Source organism: Ctenopharyngodon idella, chromosome 19 (genome assembly GCF_019924925.1).
Source record: "Ctenopharyngodon idella isolate HZGC_01 chromosome 19, HZGC01, whole genome shotgun sequence".
NCBI lineage: Eukaryota > Metazoa > Chordata > Actinopteri > Cypriniformes > Xenocyprididae > Ctenopharyngodon > Ctenopharyngodon idella.
The window spans coordinates 23,750,011-23,772,995 of record NC_067238.1 but is presented as its reverse complement, the minus strand read 5'-3'; the positions used below and the strand labels follow the sequence as shown (position 1 = coordinate 23,772,995).

At 37.2% G+C, this 22,985-nt stretch overlaps 2 protein-coding genes across 8 annotated transcripts in view; one reads left to right on the top strand and one right to left on the bottom strand.

Annotated features, from left to right (window-relative positions):
* Positions 1-21,794, top strand: part of znf704 (zinc finger protein 704) — a 62,199-nt gene extending 40,405 nt beyond the window's left edge. Inside the window, exons 4-9 of one of the 3 annotated variants that reach the window (XM_051871653.1) lie at positions 382-623; positions 3,735-3,835; positions 5,872-6,130; positions 6,949-7,059; positions 7,452-7,549; positions 8,705-21,794. In XM_051871653.1, coding sequence (XP_051727613.1) covers positions 382-623; positions 3,735-3,835; positions 5,872-6,130; positions 6,949-7,059; positions 7,452-7,549; positions 8,705-8,816 — 923 coding nt within the window. In that variant the 3' untranslated portion in view covers positions 8,817-21,794. Of the gene's footprint in view, positions 1-381; positions 624-3,734; positions 3,836-5,871; positions 6,131-6,948; positions 7,060-7,451; positions 7,550-8,701 lie in introns of all 3 variants that reach the window. The other 2 variants (XM_051871652.1, XM_051871655.1) reach the window with 2 other exon arrangements.
* Positions 20,146-22,985, bottom strand: part of tpd52 (tumor protein D52) — a 22,706-nt gene continuing 19,866 nt past the window's right edge. For all 5 annotated transcript variants that reach the window (XM_051871659.1, XM_051871660.1, XM_051871656.1 and 2 more), the window contains one exon: positions 20,146-22,244. In XM_051871659.1, coding sequence (XP_051727619.1) covers positions 22,122-22,244 — 123 coding nt within the window. In that variant the 3' untranslated portion in view covers positions 20,146-22,121. The remainder of the gene's footprint in view (positions 22,245-22,985) is intronic.

The window sequence follows — 22,985 nt, the reverse complement described above, 5'->3', positions numbered from 1 at the left end:
TCAGCTGCACACTGCAAACGCGTCTTATGTGAAAGCACATTGAGTCCATGCTGCTTCTGGACTGCATACATACTGCAGAAGGATCATGTGTAAAATGAGCGCAAGACCTTGATGAAAATGTTTTATAACTTTTGAATGCCTTTAATGGAGTACTATAATTGTGGCTTTTATGTAATATAATTAGGACTTTAACTTTCTGTTATGACAGTGTGCTAAAGTACTACTGCCCACTAAGAGTTTCATAAACTAACATGACGTTAATGTCTTTTCACTCCTCATTACACTTAATTGAAGGTTTAGTGTATTATAAAGCAGTATATATGTCGGGATGATGGTTATTATTATTTCTCTTTAATGTGTCTTTATGCCCTCACCATACAGAGGGTCTAAATGGCTCCTGGAAGGACGGAGGTTTCACTCCATCCAGCTACAGCAGCAGCGGATACTGGAGCTGGAGTGCGCCCAGTGACCAGTCCAACCCGTCCACGCCATCTCCGCCCCTGTCCGCTGACAGCTTCAAACCCTTTCGAATGCCCAGCCTCAGCGGGCCACCAGATGACAACATCGATGAGCATGATGGCAACAGCTTGCTGTTCGACGAACCCATCCCCCGCAAACGCAAGGTGAGCTGCTGTCATCTCACCTTCACTTATGGAGATTTGATCAGGCGTAACTTGGTTAAACGCTACTATAGGAAGAATGGATAAAGGAAGATAATAGATTTACAATGAGCGGCACAAAAATCCGCAGCCACTCTGCCGCCTGTGTCCCTGGCACGGTTTGTGATCCATGAAGTGAAATTCAAATGCAATTTAGAATGAGACAAAGACCCTTATGTGAGTGCTGAATACTTCATGTTTATACTAGAGGTCGATTTGCATTTTCATCCGCATGAAAAATGGCTTTTGCAAATATTGAATATCTGCAAAAATAAGTGGCAGTATTATAGTTTTATTTTTAATTATGACTGGTGTAAATGCAGTTAAAATGAGGAGAAAGAAAGTTAGAGGTGATTACAGTGTATTAAGTATCATTTAAACTGTTTGTGCTTTATTTTATTTTATGTATGGTGCGATTTCTTATATTTTGGACGCCTTTAGACTAAGGAAATTTTTCAACATTTAGCATATTGATTTTAAAAAACAACAACAACTATTGGCCGATTCAAATCAGGCCAATCAGAAATCAGTTTTTTTAACTGTTATGGGTGCCTACAAAATCTAGCATCAGTCAACCACTAGTTAATACCATTAAGCCTAATTTTTTTAGGGCTTTTAGTTAATGTATGTGATTCAAGTGGAATCTGAATTGTAAGGGGAACATTCCAATGTGATAAATTACAAAAATATTAATAAAAAAGAAAATTCAAAAAACACATTTCAATTGCTATTTATTTAACAGATAGAATACAACAACCTTGTACAAACTGGGAAAAGAACCAGCTCATAAGAGTCTGGATGTGTTTTTGATTCACTAAAAATAACTGGTTTAAAAGAGTCCTTTTGTATGTAAAAGATCATAAAGTAAAAGGTAATAACTTGGATTTTAAGAATCGATATTGAGATTGTTCAAATGAAGATCATGATGAATGGAAAAAGCCCTAATCAAAGAGCAGCAAACCAGCAAAAAAAACATATTCACTACATTGTGTTCAGTGCATTTCCCAGTGTATTTCAATGCAGTTTCAGAAATATGCAGTTTGAGAGATAAATAATGATTAAATTAGTTTTTCTGACTGAGAGCCCTTGTACTTTGTATTTTATTCCTGCATGTGACATGACTCCTGAATTTAGAGGAAGACGTGTTAAAGTGATTTATATTTAGTCTCATACTAGCATTCCAGACAGATTATTTGAGAAGTCATGGGCACATATTTCTTTACTTTTAATAACACACTGTCCTCTCTGGGATGTGGCTCATTTGGAGGTGCCATTACTAGACATGATGATGCTGTGTAGAGAGGCAATTTACTTGTCTTTACGAAGATAAGTTACCAATGCACTAGGCTGCTCACAGGCACTAATCTACTTTATCTTCCAGTTCGTCAGACTCATGTCAGGTGCATCCTAGATTCTGTCAGTCTTCCCTCATTTGTGGGAATGAATAGACCTCCTTTATCTCAGTTATTGTCTCTCCAGCTCAGGATTCTAGGGCAACAGCAGCACTAGTGTTTGTCAGTGCCTTGTTTTCATTATCACTGCTATTATCCTTGCATTTCATAGACATAAATATATTACATTTTTGTTACATTTTGTATTATAAGAACTTAAATTTATTTTATTTCAGCTATTTGCCAAAGAAACATTTCTCGTTTTCATTTAGTTTAACTTTATGTACTAAAATAACAAAAAAATATATGGATATATATATCATTTCTTTTTTTATTTATATATATGTATATATATTATATATTTATAAAAAATCTAGTTTATTATTAATAAACTATAATAGTATCTCGATATTAAATAACAAATTTCAAATTTTGTAGCTATTGAAACAATAATGTTACCATTAGAACCTAACTGTGGTAGTACTATTATACAGAGTATACTAAATATTTACCATATTCATGTACAGTAGTACATACAACCTTTACAAAAATGACTTTCTGACAGTACCATGGTACAGTGATGGTATCATGTGGTAATATCATGGTACTCTTCATTTCATTTCAGATGGTACTCCAAAGTACTTTCAAAAAAACACGGTAATAAATGTAAAAAAAAATGCCTTGGCACTTTTTGTGTGCTGATAGGTGGTATTTTAGCGAAAATTATGTCCATAAAACATGGTAATACCGTAGTACTTTCATAAATACTATTTTGTTGTTACTGAATGATTACCATATTTATGTATTACCTTGGTACCTTGTCCTAAAAACCTTGGTAGAATCATGGTACATTTTAAGTAATGATTTCACACCAATTCCTACAAATAAATCTAATTAATAATGCTGTTGATGAAGAAGTGAAATTCCTTTTAGATTAATTTCTAGGAATTGCTGTGAAATCATGAGCTGCCTCTAGACACATCAATCAGTCATATCTCAATGTCTTTCCTGGCAGAGTCTTTCCTAAACGAAGAAAAATGGCAAAGCTTTCTGCTTTGACCTTCAGCTGCCTTCTAGAGAGTTGACTTCAACACGAGGACACCAGCCAGTTTGAACTGTTGTTAATTAGTAGCTGGTTTATAGCACTGGGAATTGCGGCGCTGTTGTCATCCAGGGACATGGTGAACCGATTATGCAGGAATGAGTTGCTTTGTTTGCCAGACCAACACAATGGCCATCTAGAGAAAATTAAATTAGTGTCATGACAATGGTAAACAAACTACCGCACGCCACCCAGCATAAAAGCATATGTCGAGAGATCGAAGTATTAAGACTTTCATCTTCACTTACGCTCACTTGTGCTTTCAACTCGAGCGCGGTTTTGACACGGGAGCTGCAGCTCTCAATGGACAATTGTGTAATTAGTGCAGACACATTGTGTGAAAAATGACATGAGCTTTGAAAGACTGTGCTATAGTGTCACTCTCAATGCCGACCAATTACCAGCCTCAGAATAGAGCAAGAGAGACGTCTAAGGTGGGCGTCCTGCTGAGGCTCTGGGTTCCGCTCTCACCCCTTGCATCCCCCCCGTGTCAGTCTTTTGTGAGCATCTGAATGCTGGGTACAAGTGGTCTGCAAATTGATGTGGATTAGTGTACTCACTGTGCACCTGTGTCCTTGACAGAACTCCATGAAGGTGATGTTCAAGTGTCTGTGGAAGAACTGTGGGAAGGTCTTGAGCACAGCCGCCGGGATCCAGAGGCACATTCGAACCGTCCACCTGGGGTAAGACACCTGTGGTATCACGAAAAATTGTGTCTTATTCACTAACCACCCACAATACCTTTTAAACAGGTGTTAAACTAGCACTTTGTAAATGAAGTAATTGTTATTATTTTCTGCACAATTATGCCTCGTTTTATGTCAGTTAGGCTTGTCATAGATCGTGCCTTATTCAAACGTTTGTGGTCAGTTAGATTTTTGATCATTTTTGATCAAAAGTGATAGTGAAGACATTTATAATCATTTCAAATAAATGCTATTCATCAAAGAATCCTGAAAAAAATTTCATGTTTCCACAAAAATATTAAGCAGCACAACTGTTTTGAACATTGATAATAATATGAAATGGTTCTTGAGCACCAAATCAGCATATTAGAATGATTTCTGAAGGACACTGAAGACTGGAGTAATGATGCTGAAAATTCAGCTTTGCCATCACAGGACGTGTAAAAGTCCATAAAGTGTTGGAAATTTTTTTAATTCTGGCAGATTTTATCTCATTCGGTGCATTTCCTGGTGTATTCACCCTGATAATGAACACTTTTGAATGTCTAGGTTTTACATTTATTAAACAACAAACTTTTCATGTCATTTTCAAAATGTTTCATGTACACTTAGGCAGAAACGCATTCACATTTTTATACTGTTACACCATCTCTTGGCTGACATCCATCACAGTATACTCTGGATAACCCATAGTGAGAGATAAGAGACAACAGGCTTCTCCTGATTCAATGTCAAAACATGAGACTAATTCCAGCAGGATTATCACCACGCTTACACTACTACTGCTGGGCACAAAGTAATGACAGCAAAGACCAGATGATTGTGAAGGAAGGTTTATGTTTCTTTAGGCTAAAGTCTAATTAATCCACACTTATGTCAGTACTGCTATGAGATACCAGGAGGATTTCTGAGATCTCATTTTCAGAAGTATGGTTCAGTGGAAGGACATGAGAAACTGACAGTTCTATGCATCAAGTAACAGTTGAAACATCCAATGTATAAAGTTTTGTACAATATACCATACCATACTATACTACACCGCTGTTCAAAAGTTTGGGGTCAGTAAGATTATTTTTAATAAATACTTTTAAGGATGCATTAAGTTGATCTAAAGTGACAGTAAAGACAATGTTATAATACAGTTACATCAGATTTCTATTTCAAATAAAATAAAAAAAATAAAAAAATTCTATTTCTATTTCAAAATATAATTGCACGCTGTTTTCTATGCACATACATTCAAAGTGCGCACACAGAGAGCCACGTTTCAGACAGCGCGCAAACACAGAATTGAGTTCTCTTTCACGTCTCCTTGCGTTTGAACTGACACATACACACAAAATGATCTCAAAATACCCATCTCAGCAAGTATTCTTGAAGTGAACATCAAGTTAACGTATATAGCTTTAAAGATTAATCTATATTTAATTTGTACAGTGAACACTATGCAGTGTTATTTTATACTTAATTATTACATTTCTGTACCTGAATACTACTGTTAGACCTTGCTTTTATTTGTAACTTTGTTCTATTGTATTTGTGTATTTGTTCTTATTTATTACTGACATTTGTCTTGTTCACTTGTCTTTAGTAATGTTTGAACTTTTTTTTTTTTTTTTTTTTTTTTGCTGACCCGAAAAATGATCATATTTGTGACTAAAAAAAACTATGATATGATCCGAACCGCCAGTGTTTTGTGATTGGTTGCTCTAATACTGTAGGACCATTATGTGTAATGTTGTCCAGTTACATAAAGTATAAATTAGTACAAAAATGTTTACTATTATAGTGTCAAAATGACATACAAAGTAAAATTAATTCATATTAAATCAACTTTGAAGCCATTTTTTTTTTCCAGTTTCAGTGTGGAAATACTGTGATTTTCTTTTATAGGGCTGTACAGTATGATGGAAAATTATAGTGCTGTATAGTATAGAAACTTTAAAAAAGTTATATTAGTGGTGCACATTAGAAATGTTAAAGCAAGTCATAGTGTTGATATTACAATGTTTCAATGTTCTGTCTCTCCTCAGGAGGAATTGTGACTCAGAGTGCAGTGACGGTGAGGAGGATTTCTATTACACTGAGATTAAGCTGAACACGGACTCTGTGGCGGATGGTTTGAGCAGTCTGTCTCCTGTGTCCCCGTCTGTGCTGTCTCCCCCGCCGGGTTTGGACCAGAGACAGCCGGATGGCACTAACGGGGCGAAGAGTGACAACAGCACCACCACCCCTCTCAGTCGCTCTGCTCCCAGCGCACTCTACCTAGTCCACACAGACCACGCCTACCAGGTACGGCCCATCCAATCACAATGGGTTTATGCACATTTACATAACATTACATCACTTGAGAGATCCACTCTGATGCAGTACACAACCTCTAGACAGAAGTAAAATGAATATGACCTAGTAGTTTAATGCAATTACAGAAAGAAAGAAAAGCATTTAATATTAGATAGCCTCAATATGACTGAAGACAGAGATTCAACAGGCCAAGCTGTGCATAAAGATGCCCCTCAATCACAATATGGAGGATGAAAAGGTCACAACGCATGAAGAGAATTATGATGGATGGGGATTGAGAACCACTGAACTAAACGCTGAAACTGAAAACCGAAGTGCAAAACAAGATAATAAAAACCCTGTTATATAATAATAACCCTGTTAAACAATGTACATCTGCTGAACTGTTACATAGCTTTAAAGGATTAGTTCACCCAAAAATGAAATTTCTGTCATTAAGGTTGAACCACTGTAGTCACGTTGACTGTTTTAACAATATCTTTACTACTTTTCTGGACCTTGAATGTGGTAATTTCGTTGCTTTCTATGGGGAAAAAAAACCTCGGATTTCATCAAAAATATCTTAATTTGTGTTCTGAAGATGAACGAAGGTTTTTACGGGGTTGCAACGACATGAGGGTGAGTAATTAATGACAGAAATTTCATTTTTGAGTGAACTAACCCTTTAAATGACCAATAATAGGGTTACCAATAAAGAAAAGCCCACTGCTTGAATGCTAGATGTTTATAACTTTATATACAAAAGCCCAGTCATAATCCCGGGCCCGTAGAGACTCTGTATCAGTGTGACTGTCACTCCTCCACAGGCCACAGCCCCTGTTACCATCCCCTCCACCAGCTCCACTGGCTTCACCCCCTCCAGCAGCAGTTTCAGTATCTCCTGGCAGTCCCCACCTGTCACTTTCACTGGCACCTCTGTGAGTAAACATACACACACACACACACTCCTGTGCCCATCACACACATGCACACACTGAACTCCAGTGTGCCTTGCGTTAGACTGTCCCCTTATACACACTGATTGTCTCTCATAATCACCCACTGATCTACCACAGTTTGGCCCCTCATTTGATTGACAGTGATGTCAGGTGACTCAAATATGCAAACACATCTCTGAGATATAAGTCAGTATGACAAATATCACTGATAGATAACCAAATACCGAAACACTCACAAAACAAGCTAAACAGACACTATTTTATACTCCGTGTTTCTGTAAATTACACTTTGAGGTTTTTATGACAGGAAATGGATGAATGATGTCTTTGGCTTTGTGTGAAGGATTTTAACTCTCTCTCTCTGACTGCAGGCCTCTCCCACTCACAGCCGGACGCAGGGCTTTGGGGAGCAGCGCTCTCAGACCATTGCGGTGCTCTCGTCTCCCCCAAGAGCTGCAGGCTCACTCAGGTACAGTCTTAAATACACTTCAGTTCATTAAGAGTCATACACCTGAAGTAATGAATATTGTACTTTAAAATGGCTGTGTAAAATAGTTAGACGTGATGAATGCTGGAGGTGTGGCACCCGTAAGGGGACATTCTTACACGTTTATGAGTGTTCAAATCTAGTCGCACATCATAAAATCTGAAAGTAGTGTAGAAAACTACAATTAACAATAAGTTCTGTTCTCTATGATGCCAAAAGCAAATCTGAAAATTAATATCCATTTTTCGTACTGTACATTATCATCTTGTGATGTCTAAATTCACTTGTTAATAATGATTGATTTTAGTTTTTAGTGTTTTAATTTAGACAAATTATCCTCCAGAATATGAATATCTTCACATTTTTATTTTATTTTGTTTTTACATTGATTGTATCCTGTTTGTTTATAATTATAATCATATAAACCAGTAAAATATAAATACAAAAAATGAACAAATAATAATTTTAACAAATATGATTAAAATGATGTACTCTCACATGAGATGAAAACTCCAGTCATATCATTGACATTGAAATTTTTTTATTTTGTATTATATATAATAATACTATATTATTTGAGGTCACGTGACCCATGTCACGGTTTCACAGTTAAAAGATTAGTTCACTTTAAAATGAAAATTACCCCAAGATTTACAGACCCTCAAGTCATATATATATATATATATATATATGACTTTCTTCTTTCTGATGAACACAATCGGAGTTATATTAATAAATATCCTGACACATCCAAGCTTTATAATGGCAGTGAACGTGACCAATGAGTATGAAGCTCAAGAAAGCGCATCCATTTTTCTTACACAAACGCATCACTTCGCTCCGGAAGACTATTATTAACCCACCGGAGCCGTGTGGAGTATGTTTATGATGGATGGATGCACTTTCTTCAGCTTCATACTCGTTGGTCTCGTTCACTGCTATTATAAAGCTTGGATGTGTCAGGATATTTATTAATATAACTCTGATTGTGTTCATCAGAAAGAAGAAAGTCATAAACACCTAGGATGGCTTGAGGGTGAGTAAAGCTTGGAGTAATTTTCATTTTAAAGTGAACTAATCCCCATTTGTTGGAACAATTTTTGTGAAACTGTTTGTCTTTTATGTGCTGTGCAGTAGGAAGTCACGAGGCGAGGGGAAGAAGTGTCGTAAGGTGTACGGCATGGAAAACAGAGACATGTGGTGCACGGCCTGCCGCTGGAAGAAAGCCTGCCAGAGATTTGTTGACTGAAACAGCTGAGACGGCTGAGATATGAAAACAGGGTGGGCTTCCTTTGCATGCATAGCATAATGAAAAACGTCCTTTCTCTTTGTTACTGACCACAGACCCACCCTGCCTCACCTTAAACTCAAGTGGACCTCGGGGGTCAAACCCTTATGCATTCCCTCCCAAACCAACGGACGCACTCTCAATCTTTGAAGATTCCCAACTCTCCCTTCAAGGCGAGTTGCTTTACACTGCAAAAAAAAAAAAAGAAAAAGGAAAAAAAAAAAAGGCTTGTGATCCACATCTCTTTTTGTTTGTGTTCGATATACTGCTTAAAACATTCTTGTCAGTTCCTAAAGGACCAGTTAGGGCAAGACCAGCCTATATCGAAACTCTTTTTAAAAGAGAAGAAAGCTCTCTTTCAGACTGTGTGAGAGTGCTATAAAACAGAACCGGAGAAAGTGTTTCTTTTTCCATGGGCACTTTTTCCACATTTCTCCTGCCCATTTTACTACAGGTTAAGGGTTGGACAGCCAGAAAACCCTGTCTTCTCAAGAATGTACCACCACAGGGGTTTGTTTTGGGATGCTGACTGGACAGTTCATCAATGCAAAAAAAAAAAAAAAAAGTATGGGAAGAGAAGGACTTTCAGCTCCCCCTTTCAGCCGTGTTGTCACAAGCAATTGCACCTACAAAGGACGGATTTTATATCTCTGGTTTTATATTTGCGTTTACCAATAGGACATTTCTTTCAGGGATGCGATCAGTAAAAGCAAAACCAGCAGTTAGATTTAACAGCAGAGAACTCAGTGCTTTTTGTCACAGGAATATCTTCTTGCTACCAAAAAGGGTTTTTTACGTGCCATTTTCTTTCCTTTTTTTTTGCTATGTGTGTAACTGACTTCAACTGAATGAAGTACAAAGACTGCAATCATTTAAACCCAACAGCACAGACTTGCATCAAAGTTAGCAGTCGCAAGAACCAGCCATTCAGGCAACGCAACTTTTCCTTCCCATCGGACTCCATCAGCAGGAATGAACTGCATTCATATTAGAGCCATAAATGAGCCCGCAGTGGTTTCACACCACAGTCTGTTGCCTATAGAGGTTCGACCAACATGCCTGAGTAAAGAGTATGAAAACTCTACAAAGTGGTTAATTTTACCTCTGAAAGGTGAAGAGCTCTTTACCTCTCACCTTTTTCCTGACCTCACAGGTTTAAGTAGGAAGTAATAAAAAATAGCAAATGCCACATCTACTCCAGCACAGGGTCTCATGCTGGAAGCGCTCAGATGTGGAGGTGTTATTCTTCTGTACTTGGTACAGTATGGTGTAACATGGTAGAACGCTGGTTTCAGCAGGATGGACGTCTTTTCATGATGTGCTTCTTTGCAAAAAATGACCAGGATAGAATGAAAATTGTTGAGTCCCACATGATGTTGACATGTTTGGCTTTCAAGGAATACGGCAGCTCAGTTGGCAGACATAATCTGGCACTATTTTGGTGGCTCTGATACAGTCTAACGTGACATTGTCTACATACATAACATCAACACAAGCTAGTTAACTCATCATATGCATGCAAACAGTGTTAATTGTGATCAGCACAATTGTCTGTTTCTGTTTTATTCATCACATGGTTCCCCTCTCACTTACTGTCGATATGTGTATATAGATAAGGTATACAGAATTCATTTCTACAAAATGAAATGTTTTACTCCCAGAGTAACACTTGGTTTTATTGGTAAAATATGAAGTAAGGCTTTGTTCACACTTCACATAACTCTGATTTGGTTTCAAATCCAATTTCAAATTAGATCTATTTGTTTATACAATATCCTATGTATCTACATTGGTTAATTCAGGAATGATGTAACCATCAGGATGATCGCAAGAGACTCAAAAACATCTTAAAGTTGGTAGACTACTTGGAAAAGCTACTTGAAATATGATTTGTTTGTTTACACTGAGATGTATTCTGATTCAAACTGATTTCACACCTGATATGGATGTAATTTAGATCTACAAAAACAAAATCTAATTTTTGCTGCTTATCTGAATAAATCCATAGATTAGGCTAATTAAAAAACAGAACATTTTGAATGTGAATCTACAATTAAAATCCATGTAAAATCAATATACATTTAAATATTTAAATAGCATCTCCAAAACAAAAACTATTTTAAACTGCCATTGGTTTAGTGTGCTTTGAGTCTTGTTAATGTTTATCAAACAAGATATATATGACTGTTTTTGCATTTTGATCTATAATTTTCCTATTTTCCCCACGTTCTGTTGACACGATTCAACAGATCTTGCAAGGAAAAGGTCTCAAGGTTCTTGCGTCTTTCCGTATGACTGGAGGCAACCTGTTTGTGAAAGCACAGCTATACTGAAGCCACACACCAGCACCCAAGGGCTCTAGCACTCCAGTTCTACTCCAATGCCCATCAAAACACTTTGTGATCTTATGCCAGAGTTGAAGATGAGTTTCAATAATTAATAGCTGCATATTTTGGCCCCTCAGCTGGTGTGAGGAACATCTCAGAGGCTGCTGCTTGTCCCTTCATTCCCTTTCTGGTGCTATCATAGACCAAAGGGTCTGAGAGATCTCATGGGCGTTTTACGTAAGAGGGCAAGCTGATGTCTCCAACTGTTTACACTCGGTATATACTTGTGGAAACTCTTTTCATCATGTTTCCTACAAATGAGACAGGTCATTTTTAGGAGCGAGTTTTGGTAATATATTTCTAAATGCTCTTGCCTCGGATAAGCTGTTGTGTGAAGTTATTGCATGTAACATCACGGTGCATTTGATTTCTAATGATGTTTCACACACCTGTCACCATGGTGCTTCGGCTGCAGTTTTGTTAGCTAGGCCACGGCGCATTACTCGTGTTCATCAGGGGTGCTAGTTTCCTTGTGCACTGGCCTTTGTTTTGTTGTACAGCATGAAATTTAACAGACACACGGTGCATATCAAGCTGCAACGAGTAGGTTGTGTTTTCACTATTTTCTTTGTTTATGGCCAACTTCATTCACAAATTAAACAATATATAATGTACCTAGAATACATATATAAGCTACCTGGTAAACAGTATTTAGAATGCTGCTCATGAATACCTACTTGGGTCCATGTCTCATAGTAATGCAGTACCAAGCTATTATTGTTCAGATCTAGTGGGACACCAAGGTGTTAGCTATCTTTAACCTATAAGTAGTCTTTTCTGGTTCTGTGTAAACATACCGTATAGGACAGGTAATAACCAAGATAACTAATAATACTGTTATATTACTCAAAATGTGTAAATGTTTTGATCCATATTCTAAGCTACTTTAACACACCGGTGTACAGATTCTAGGGAACAGAATAAGATGCTTCCTGAACTTTCACCAGGTCCAGAGTTTAACATGCTAGCTAGTCGCTTTTAAAAGAGGCAGAAAAGTCTCGCCATCTCTTTTCCCACACATTGAAAATGGGATGTCAATCGGATACCCATATGGCTTTTGTTGGTATTAGTGTTGGATCTGTGCAGATGTTTAGGGTGGGTGTGTGTATCCTATGTCAGACTTACCCAATCTGACTGTCTTTGCGTAGACTGAATCGTTTGTGTAACTCCAAACCGCCACTCAGCTATAGCCAGATGGCAGATGGGCCACTCAGTAGTCTACTTACATAACTTGCATGTTTGTGTCGAACCACAAACAGCAAGAACGAGTAGAGGCTGTAGATAGTGCCGAGACTGAGTCTGCAAAAAAGAAAAAAAAAAGGCTGTAGTCAAAAGGAACATTCCGGACTGCACATTTAAATCTTTTTGTTATGAAACGGTGTCATCATGATAGAACTTGCTCACTCTTATAGGGATTATAATCTCAGCTGTCATTGGACAGTATTGGCATTCTGCAATGCATAGTACCGACAATAGAGCTGCCAGGTCCCCGTGGTGCATGATCAGGTCATGTCTATCCTAGTTCAGGGGGTCGAGAGGTTTTGTTTTTGTTTTCGTTTTCTGTGGAGGGGGACAGTCCCTCTGATCGCTTTCAGGAATGTATTTGTATGAGGATATATAGGAGTCTGACTGTGCCTTGGTGAGGTCTGATATTGTGCGTGGAGATGCACAGAAAAGCAAAGGAATGTTTCTGGTGTCGGCTTGTCTGAGTTCATCATTTCGTCTGGATTTAAACGTGTGGGAGTGGAGGCCCCTTTTTTTATTACTGATTTAAGGACTAGCTCTTGCTTTTTTCTGCTCAAAGAGTCTTTTGATGAATTTGAAGCTTGGGGGTGGGGTCGTCTTTTCCCGGCTGTGCTTTGTAAACGATTTTTAGCTACAATATTGTAGTTGTTTTTGTCTTGTTGTTTTCATCGTCGGTTTTGGGAACGCAGCGGGAAACATTTAATCAACATTTCAAGCAGGGGTTTGTTGAATACGGCTGCGTTTTTAAAGATCGGGGAACGTTTTTCTTACAAGATGCTTAAACAGTGAGATCATCCATTATTGTCAGAGACTAAAACTCCAGTCTAACAGATAGGACCATGCACAGAAGATCTTAGGTTCACAAGCTTGGTCGGATTCAGATACCGATTTTTGCTTTCCATCGTCATTCAAAGTAGGGCTGCTTGATTTGGGGAAAAAAATTGAATTGTGATTTTTGTTGTTTTTTACCTTGATAAAAATTAGGATTTGCAACTTTAAATGAGATTAAAAAAAAAAAAAAAACTTGTTTGTAGGGCTGCACAATTTGGCCACAATATTGTAATTTATTTATCAATATAACATGACTTTATAATAATAATAATAACACTGTAAAATTGCATTTCAGTATTATTATTATTATTATTATTATTATTGAATTAAAATAATAAAAAATGAGAAATATTACTAATTTAATATTTTACTGTAAAATAAGAATCAATATTTAAGAAAAATGTTATTTTACAGTACAAATGTATAATAACATTATTATATGGCTGTCTTATTTCTTCATTTTCAAGTATTAAAGGATTGGTTCACTTTAAAATTAAAATTAACCCATAATTTACTCACCCTCAAGCCATCCTAGGTGTATATGACTTTCTTCTTTCAAACGAATACAATCGGAGTTATATTAATAATCACCCTGATGCTCCAAAGCTTTAAAATGGCAGTGCACGGAAACCACCTGTTGGAAGCTCAAAAAAAAAAAAAAAAAGTGCATTAATCCATTATAAACGTACTCCACATATCTCCGGGGGGTTAATAAAGGCCTTCTGAAGTGAAGCGATGTGTTTGTGTAAGAAAAATATTCATATTTAACAAGTTATAAAGTAAAATATCTAGCTTCCGCCAGATCGACTTCCGTATTCAACTTTCGTATTAATCTTCCGTATTCAACTATTACAAAAAAGTAAGTTTCATAAGTTGAATACGGAAGGCATAGGAGGCAGCGTAAGTGTTTTGAACTGCGAGAGGCGTTACACTTTCTTCGTAAGTTGAATACGAAAGGCGGTCTGGTGGAAGCTAGTTATTTTACTTTATAACATGTTAAATATGGATATTTTTTCTTACACAAATGCATCGCTTCACTTCAGATGGCCTTTATTAACCCCCCGGAGCCGTGTGGAGTACGTTTATGATGGATGGATGTACTTTCTTGAGCTTCAAACTCATTGGCCCTGTTCACTGCCATTATGAAGCTTGGTAGCATCAGGGTGATTATTAATATAACTCAGATTGTGTTCATCAGAAGGAAGAAAGTCATATACACCTAAATACACAAATTTTCATTTTAAAGTGAACTATTCCTTTAAATCATCATTCTTTTATTTTAGCGAAAAACTGCCCTTAAAGCTTCTCTTTTGTAGACGACAGCCATTTTTGAGAAAGCGATTGGCGCATGTTGTGATTCCAAATGCACAAGTGACCCAAACTCAGCACATGCAGAGATGAGTTTGTGTGGAGCAGCATTTACTGCCAACCGAGCCGCTCTGAGACACTGAAAACACTGGATGGGGAGCTGCTCGCATGTAAACAAACACAGTGCCGCACTTCCCTATGAAACACGCAGCACTTGTATTTATTGAAATCGCAGCCTTTGTGATTTTATTATTGCACTAAGCCATTTCAGTTTTATTTCGATTAATCATGCAGCCCTATTTCAAAGGATCCCAGAGAAAAACACATTTCTAACTCAAGCCTTGGGTTCTGAGAAAGAAAAACAACAATAGCCCATCCAAAAAGGACTGCATGGGAAAGTAGGCTAAGCGCTCTGAATGGATTATCTCACTGCTGACCATTGTCAATCAAGAACCATGTTAACCTCAAGAACTCAAAGACTGTCGCACTGGATTTTTACACTTTTTCAAGTATTTACTTATCTAACTGTATTTTTTAATACTGCATGTGCATGCCGAAGAAAACAAACAAAAAAAATATATGATCTGAATTTATGAATGTGTTGTTTGTGATGTTTTATCTGTAAAAACAGGCACAGGGCAGGCAGGCTGCTGTTACTATAGGAATTACGTGCAAAAACCACTTCCTCTGAAAAGGTATTTATTTTTATCATGCGATTTCAGCACCTTTTAACACATTTTCATGGTATGTTCTGCCACAAAGGGCTTCCTTAAAGGGACAGTTAAACACCAATAAATAAATAAATGAATAAATAAACATTAACTTTACCCTCATGTGTTTCCAAACCAAAAGATGTTTTGAATATTGTATAACCAAAATGCAACAGGCCAAGTTTGAATATGCAGATGTGCAATTAATATTATTTTTTGTTCCCTAAACAAATTCATATGACTTCAGAAAACTTATATAGCTCAAAAGTCCTAGACTATTTTTAAGGTACTTTTATGTTGTTGTTTTTGTGTATGGGGAAAACGCAGCGTAAAAATTCTTCAAAACATCTCCTTTTGTGTTCCACATGAGAAAATAAGTCATACAGATTTGGATCAACTTGAAGGTCGTGTAAATGACAATTTGTATTTATTTATTTTTTGGGTGAACTATCCCTTTAAGAAAGAGTGCTCGAAATTGATTGGCTGAAGCGCTGATAGAAACTGCCACATTCTTCAGTCATAAAAACAATCCGACGCTGACAATAAAATAACCAGCTTATGACCGCCGTAGCAGAGGATATAATAACAAACGCCTGACGGATACTACATAAGCACTTCGAAATGATCTAAATCAGAGGACCAGTTTATCTCAAGGACCAATGTAGTCAGCCCAAACTGTGCTTTTTTTATTTTTAGTTCACACATTCTGTCCCATTGTCTGTTCTTTTGACATTCCTGATTTTACAAGTATTGTTTGATGTTAAGGACGGGCATCTGATGCCCTGTGCACATGATGGAAGTCTACTGTGTAAAGAGAAAAAGGGAAAACTCAGGATGTCTTCATCTTTGCATGCCACTGCTAGCAGGAAGAAAAAAAAGATGCAGCAGTTGAGTTGTAAAGCCATAAAGGAAAAGAGGTGTGTTTGGGTGATCCATGCCATTTACCAAAATTATTGTTTTGACCAGTAAGCAATGTCTAGACTATATTCAATAACTGTGTATAATCCATTATTGCACACTGACTATATGTATATTGAAGCTATTCATTTAAGAAGGTACTTGATGTCTCTATGCCAATGTGAATTATAAAGTCATTGATGGGGACAGATTTTATTGTAGATGCAATAGCTATGAATGTAGCTATGAATAAATGGATGGTTTATTTATATGCTTATAAAAGAAAATGATATTGTTATCCAGAAGAGGGACACCCTTGAAATTGGTGGGTTTTCAAAAAAAAAAAAATTCAACTGGATTGTACCATATTATTCATATAACTTTGTGACATTAACACTAACAAACTGAGGATTACAGCTGAAATTGTTACTAAGCTTCAAAATCAAGAAACCCAAAGATTATCTCTCAAATTTGAAGATATAACACAGCTAATAGCAAATAAACTGTATGAGTGTCACTTAATCTTACCGTAAAATTAAAACACAATAAGGGGACCTTCACACAGAATGCGGTTTTCCATTCCAGTGCGCTACTTTTCTATTTTTTTTTTCCATGTAAACGTGCTAGACGGATGTGTATGACTGCTGCGCTCGCGTCTCGCGTCTTTTGCAGCGTCTCACACTTGAGCAGCACGTTTTTAAGACGCCGTGTCAAGTTAAAAGAATTTTACACGCAGCGCCATTTATCAGTGTCAGTTCCATAACAGTGGACCAATCAGATGACCCCGAAGGTGGGGCAAGCATTGTGAGCTTTTGTTTACAGTAGCAAGTTGGCATGGCAACTGTATAATTTGATGGCTACATGGCGGAGGAGGCACTCATAGTGGCTGTATCCAGATAGCCAGTGCGATTATTTTCTTTTTTTCATGTGAAAAATAGTAGCTATCTGTTCTGCTGTTTGGCTATTTCAGTTATTGCATCACATCTTAAAAGCGCGTTTCGAGACCCTTGTGTTCTGCGCTGCGCTTCTATTTTTTTAAAAAACCATTCCTGAGTCTTATGTTTTTAGATGCAAAGACACATTCTGTGTGAACAAGCCCTAAGGGAACGCATTTTTCCATTCCACTGCACTAGTTTTACATTGTTTTTCATTGTAAACGCGCTAGACGGACGTGTTTGACCATTGCGCTCACGTCTTTTGCAGCATCTTGTGAATGATGCGGCATTCCTAAAACGCAGCGCTTAAGTTAAAATAAGTTCAACCCTTAAAAAAGCGCATCTCTAGACCTTGTGTTTTTTCCCGCTTCACTGACCAACGCGTTTTTATCGCAAAAATGTGTTCTGTGTGAATGGCCCCATAAGGTGCCGTCACATTTTTTTTAAAATGTAGGCTATTAGCGAAATTTTGCGAGCAAAACGTACTATTAACTCAGAGGTCACTTCCAAATATTAGTATATTACTATATTAGTACTATATTAGTAAACGCTGCAAAACCAAGTGTTAACAGTTCAACAAATGTGAATCCGATGTGGAATCCCGAACAGGAAAAATTTCGCCTCACACCGTGTCTACACCGGACGAAAGCGGCGTGAAGCGTCAGAAGTCAACAGAACCCATTATAATCAGTGATACTGTCTACACTGGATTCCCCGTTCTATTTCTGACATAGTCCAAGTGCTTTGCAACGGTTGGTTTGTTGCATTCAGTGTAGACAGCTTTTAGCTGTTCCGGCGCGACAACTGTCGCATCTGGTGTAGACATGGTGTCACGCGAAATTCCAAATTGCTTGGATTCCTATTGAGATGCCTGCATTTTGCCTAAGGAATTTCACCAAACAAAGCTAAATGTGACTGCACCTTTAAGGTCCATAAAAATAAACTGGTCGTTGCGTTTAAGAACGCAAGAGGCAGCGCAGCGGAACTAAAAAGAACTCCGGGTCTTGAGACACTTTTTAAAAAAAGTTTTAAAAACGTGGTGCTACGGCCTAAGTGTAGTAAATGTTTAAATAAAAAAAAAAAACAATTGAAAGTCAGCGACCTTCATCTTTTAAAAGCGTTATTTTCTATCCCTCAACTATGCGTCGCGTTTTTAAACGCAAAACCGCGCTCTGTGTGAACGACCCCTTATTGTGTGACTTAAAAGTGAGAGCGTTGTTTATGATGTAGATGTCGCCTGAAACACACTGACCTGTATTTGAAGTGATGAGATAAATGAGCGGCTCATCTCAACATTAATAACATTTCATCCTGGGTTTAATACAGACGTCACATACCAGGTCAAGCTGAGTGCGTCGCAGTGACGTTTCGCGCCGCCACTTGTTCCGTCACAACAGGCTCACGTGCGTAATCCCAGCGGGGTTTGACTACACGGGCTCCTCTAACACACTCCCTCAAGCTTTTCATCTCTGTAAGCCCATTTGACGCGCAGGTTTCAGAGGTTCAGAGGTTTTTCTTAATGATGACATTTGCTGCTTAAGGCTGTTATCCGGCAACAATTAACTCTAATGGAATGAAAACAAAAAATGTAGCCCTATTGTTAAACGGTGTCAAGTATCAGCAGAAACGTGGGCCTTAATTAGAGGATATTTTTAAGGCTTCATGCCACTATATTTTGTCATTGTGAGTGTCTAGTCTGTGTTCACTCGGATACAATTATGCAATTTTATGCTTTAGTGCACAGGTTCGCGCAGCAACACCTGACAAATATAACTCGTAATAGACTGAAAGAAATTATTTTTTACACCGCTCGCATTTACGCGCGCTAGTCTCGTCTGTGGATAGGACCATAGATGGAATTGATATTTCATTATCTGGACTTGATAAAATATCGCAATACATTAACTGAAAGCACTTGCTATATGTACAATGTCTTATAATGTTTATCTAAATGCATCGTTTGTTTCTTTTCGTTTCCCCAAAGTTAAATAGATTTTCATCTCCCTCCTCCTGAGGGAGAAAACACTTGGTGACTGTTATTATTATCTATCTCACTTGCTGGCTGTACTAGTTTTTACTCTGAGCTGTGTGTAAATAGAAACTGCCATTGTAATTGTGCTACGGTGACAATGTTCTGGTGCTCGTCAGTGCCGCTGTTGTTGTTTTCTTTGATGTAAAAACCTTTCGAAGGTGCCTGTGTTCATATGAGCTCCTGGTTATTGGTCACGAAAAAATAAAAACGATTTTTTCCCGGCAGCTGTTTACTATAAAATGTCTGCTGGTGTGTATTTATTAATCTAAATATAATATGGCCTAATGTGCTTATTTCAGAAACTGGGCTTGATTATAATAGGTTGCAGACTGAATTGTTGGAGTTAATTAGCAGCCTTCGGTCATTCTGTGTTTAGTAACAAAAAAAAAAAAAAATACACAAAGCTTTCAAGTTTTTGAGTGTTTGCAGACCCCATGGTAGACGACTAATTAAAATAGCCTTGAGGATATTATGTATGAAATGTAACTATTTGGAAATACTGACTGGGAACATGTTTGAGATGAATAATAAATTTCTCATAGTTCTTAGCATTTATATTAATAACATTTTAACCCCACATACTGTAAAAATGCTAAAATATATCGATTTGGTGTATGTTTATAGACTACTAGTGTGTGAACTCAATTGCATTTATGTGGACTGTAGGCCAGGCTTGAAAATAAAACAAAACAAAACAGTGTCTATTCAAAGATATGACATATGTCTGAACTGTAATTTAGTTGTTAACTATCAATTATATATGCAACTCAGTTACAGTACAGTGTAATTTAATACAAAATATTGAGTCGTAAAAAAAATTACATGTAGAATCTCTTGACATAATAAAGTCACCTTGAGAAAGTAAACATTATGATGCCATCTAGTGCTCTGTAGCGGTAGTACATCAGCATTGACTTTTCAAAGAATGAATGACTGCTTGACAAAGACTGTGTAATGCGTTTTATTATGCATCAGACATACAAAGCAACAAATGTTTATATTAAAGTAGTTCTAGACTTTCAGGATGCTAATTATAAATGAACAGCAAATTAAATTACGACTGCTACCCAAAACAAAAGCTCATTAGGAGACATTCAGTGTAAAGCGACATTCGTGTTCAAAAGATATGAAGAAAGAAGAAACATACAACACCTGAGCTACAGTATGATATCAGTGAGGCAGAAGGGGGGTACATTAAATCATTTTTGGTCACGCTGGAGATTTCCACCCTCCATCTAGTTAAGTCACAACACAAACACACATAAAACAACTGTTTTAAACAGATTATCGTTGACAATATTTTTCATAGTAGTATTTTTTAAATATAGTATATGACTACCAGAGCTAGACTGATAGATCAAACATGTTGAACTTAAACCTCTGTAAACATCTGTATTCCTATATATTTCTAGCAACAGCATAGCAGCAAGCATATTACATTTGCTTGTCTATGTGTATCAAAGCAAAATGCAAGAATGTAGTACACTCATTAAGAGCAAAGAATGAAATGTTAATGTATCTGCTTTGAACGCAACTAGCATGCAGAAGCCCCTGCACCTTAACATATCATAAATGTTACTAAATATCTACAAACTCAATAAAAAATATACTTTTTTAACCTATAACATCAACTTATTTTGTAGTTTAAGAACTTGACAGCAGGTACTACAGTGTAAGCGGATCCATTAACTACACTAACAATAGTAGAATTAGTGCTTGGAAATATGTAGTTGCGCTGGATATAAAGCTAATCGTTTTATATTAACACTGCTTTTTGGCTGCGTTACACAGTTTAAAAACAACAGGGAAAAGGTGTCATATAGTCAAGAAGACTATGATATCTATTCCTCTCATAGTATGTCCTGTCGTCTGAAAGAAACTACAGCAGTGGTCCAATTATAAAGCCATCAGAAAGGCATTCAAAGTGAGATTCAAGGGATAGTTCACCCAAAAATGAATATTCTGTCATCATTTACTCACCCTTAAGTAGTTCCAAACCTGTATGAGTTTCTTACTTCTGCTGAATACAAAAGAAGATAATTTGAAGAATGTCTGTAACCAAACAGTTGATGGGCCTCATTGACTTCCATAGTATTTTTCTTTTCCATACTATGGAAGCCAATGGGGACAATCAACTGTTTGGTTACCCATATTCTTTGAAATATCTTCTTTTGTGTTCAGCAGAAGAAAGAAATTCATACAGGTTTGGAACAACTTGAGGGTGAGTAAATGATGACAATTTTCATTTTTGGGTGAACTATCCCTTTAAATCTCCACATCTTTAGCAACTAAAGGCACTAGAATCTCAGTGGTGCCACTATCCTAACGCTACAAAAATAAAGTCACAAAGCACGCAAGTATTCTCATTTTATGACACAAACTCTCTAAAACTACAGTACAGAAAAGTACAGAAAAAAAAAATTAATGAAATATTTTGTAACGTCACTACTGTTTGATCATATTTGGTATTAAAGTAATACACATACTTACTATGCAAAAATCTTTTAGTTTCAAGTACACACTTAAGGAGACAGAACTCATGTTCTGCATTTTTTTGGCATTTGTTTAAAAAAAAAAAAAAAATGGAAAAATAACTATAAACAGAAAGAAATTTGGTTAATTTGGCTGGCGATTTTAAGTAGTTGGATGAAGATGTACACAAATAAGGAAATTCAAATTTTTATAATGACTTTAGGATTTTTTTCTTCAAAAGGGACCTTTGAAGGACAGCCTGAACATACATCTCACATTCTGATACATCTGCTCCAGTGTAGGACTACCACGTCCCGTCTGGAGATAAACCAGACTCCGGTAGACAAAAGTGGCCACAAAGCAAAGCTCACTGTAACTATGCAAAAGTACCGCTGTGAAGTGGAAGGAGAACAGGAGGTAAAAAGAAAGAAGCGTTTGAAGGTGGATCCTCAGTGTGTTTGTTGATCTGGTGGAAACGTTCCCTCCGGCTGTTTAACCACTGGCTCTCCGTCAGGTGTGGAGTCTGAAACCTCTTCAATATCTCCTGTCGATGGTGTCGGGCTTATCTTAGTCTGTAAAGTCAGAAATGAGACTGGGATTTTCAACATTTTTAACTGGCATACACAGTGGCCCTGTTTACACCTGGTATTAAAGGATTAGTTCACTTTAAAATGAAAATTACCCCGAGCTTTACTTGCCCTCAAACCATCCTAGGTGTATATGACTTTCTTCTTTCTGATGAACACAATCTGAGTTATATTAATAAATATCCTGACGCATCCGAGCTTTATAATGGCAGTGAGCGGGATCAACGAGTATGAAGCTGAAGAAAGTGCCTCCATCAACATCCACCCATTATAAACATACTCCACGTGGCTCTGGGGGGTTAATAAAGGCCTTCTGAAGTGTATCAATGCGTTTGTGTAAAAAAAAAAAAAATTAAAAAAATCCATATTTAACAAGTTATCAAGTAAAATATCTAGCTTCCACCAGACCGCCTTCCATATTCTACTTACGAAAAGTGTAAAACTCTTGCAGTTCAAAAAGCTTATGCTATGTCCTACGTCTTCCCTATTCAACTTATGGAAAAAGCTTAACTGACACGACGTCAGTTCAGTTTTTTTCATAATTTGAATGCGGAAGGCGGCCTGGCGGAAGCTAGATATTTTATTATCGCTTCGCTTCAGAAGGCCTTTATTAACCCACCGGAGCCGTGTGGAGTATGTTTATGATGGATGGATGTGGATGGATGCACTTTCTTCAGCTTCATACTCGTTGATCCCACTCACTGCCATTATAAAGCTCGAATGCGT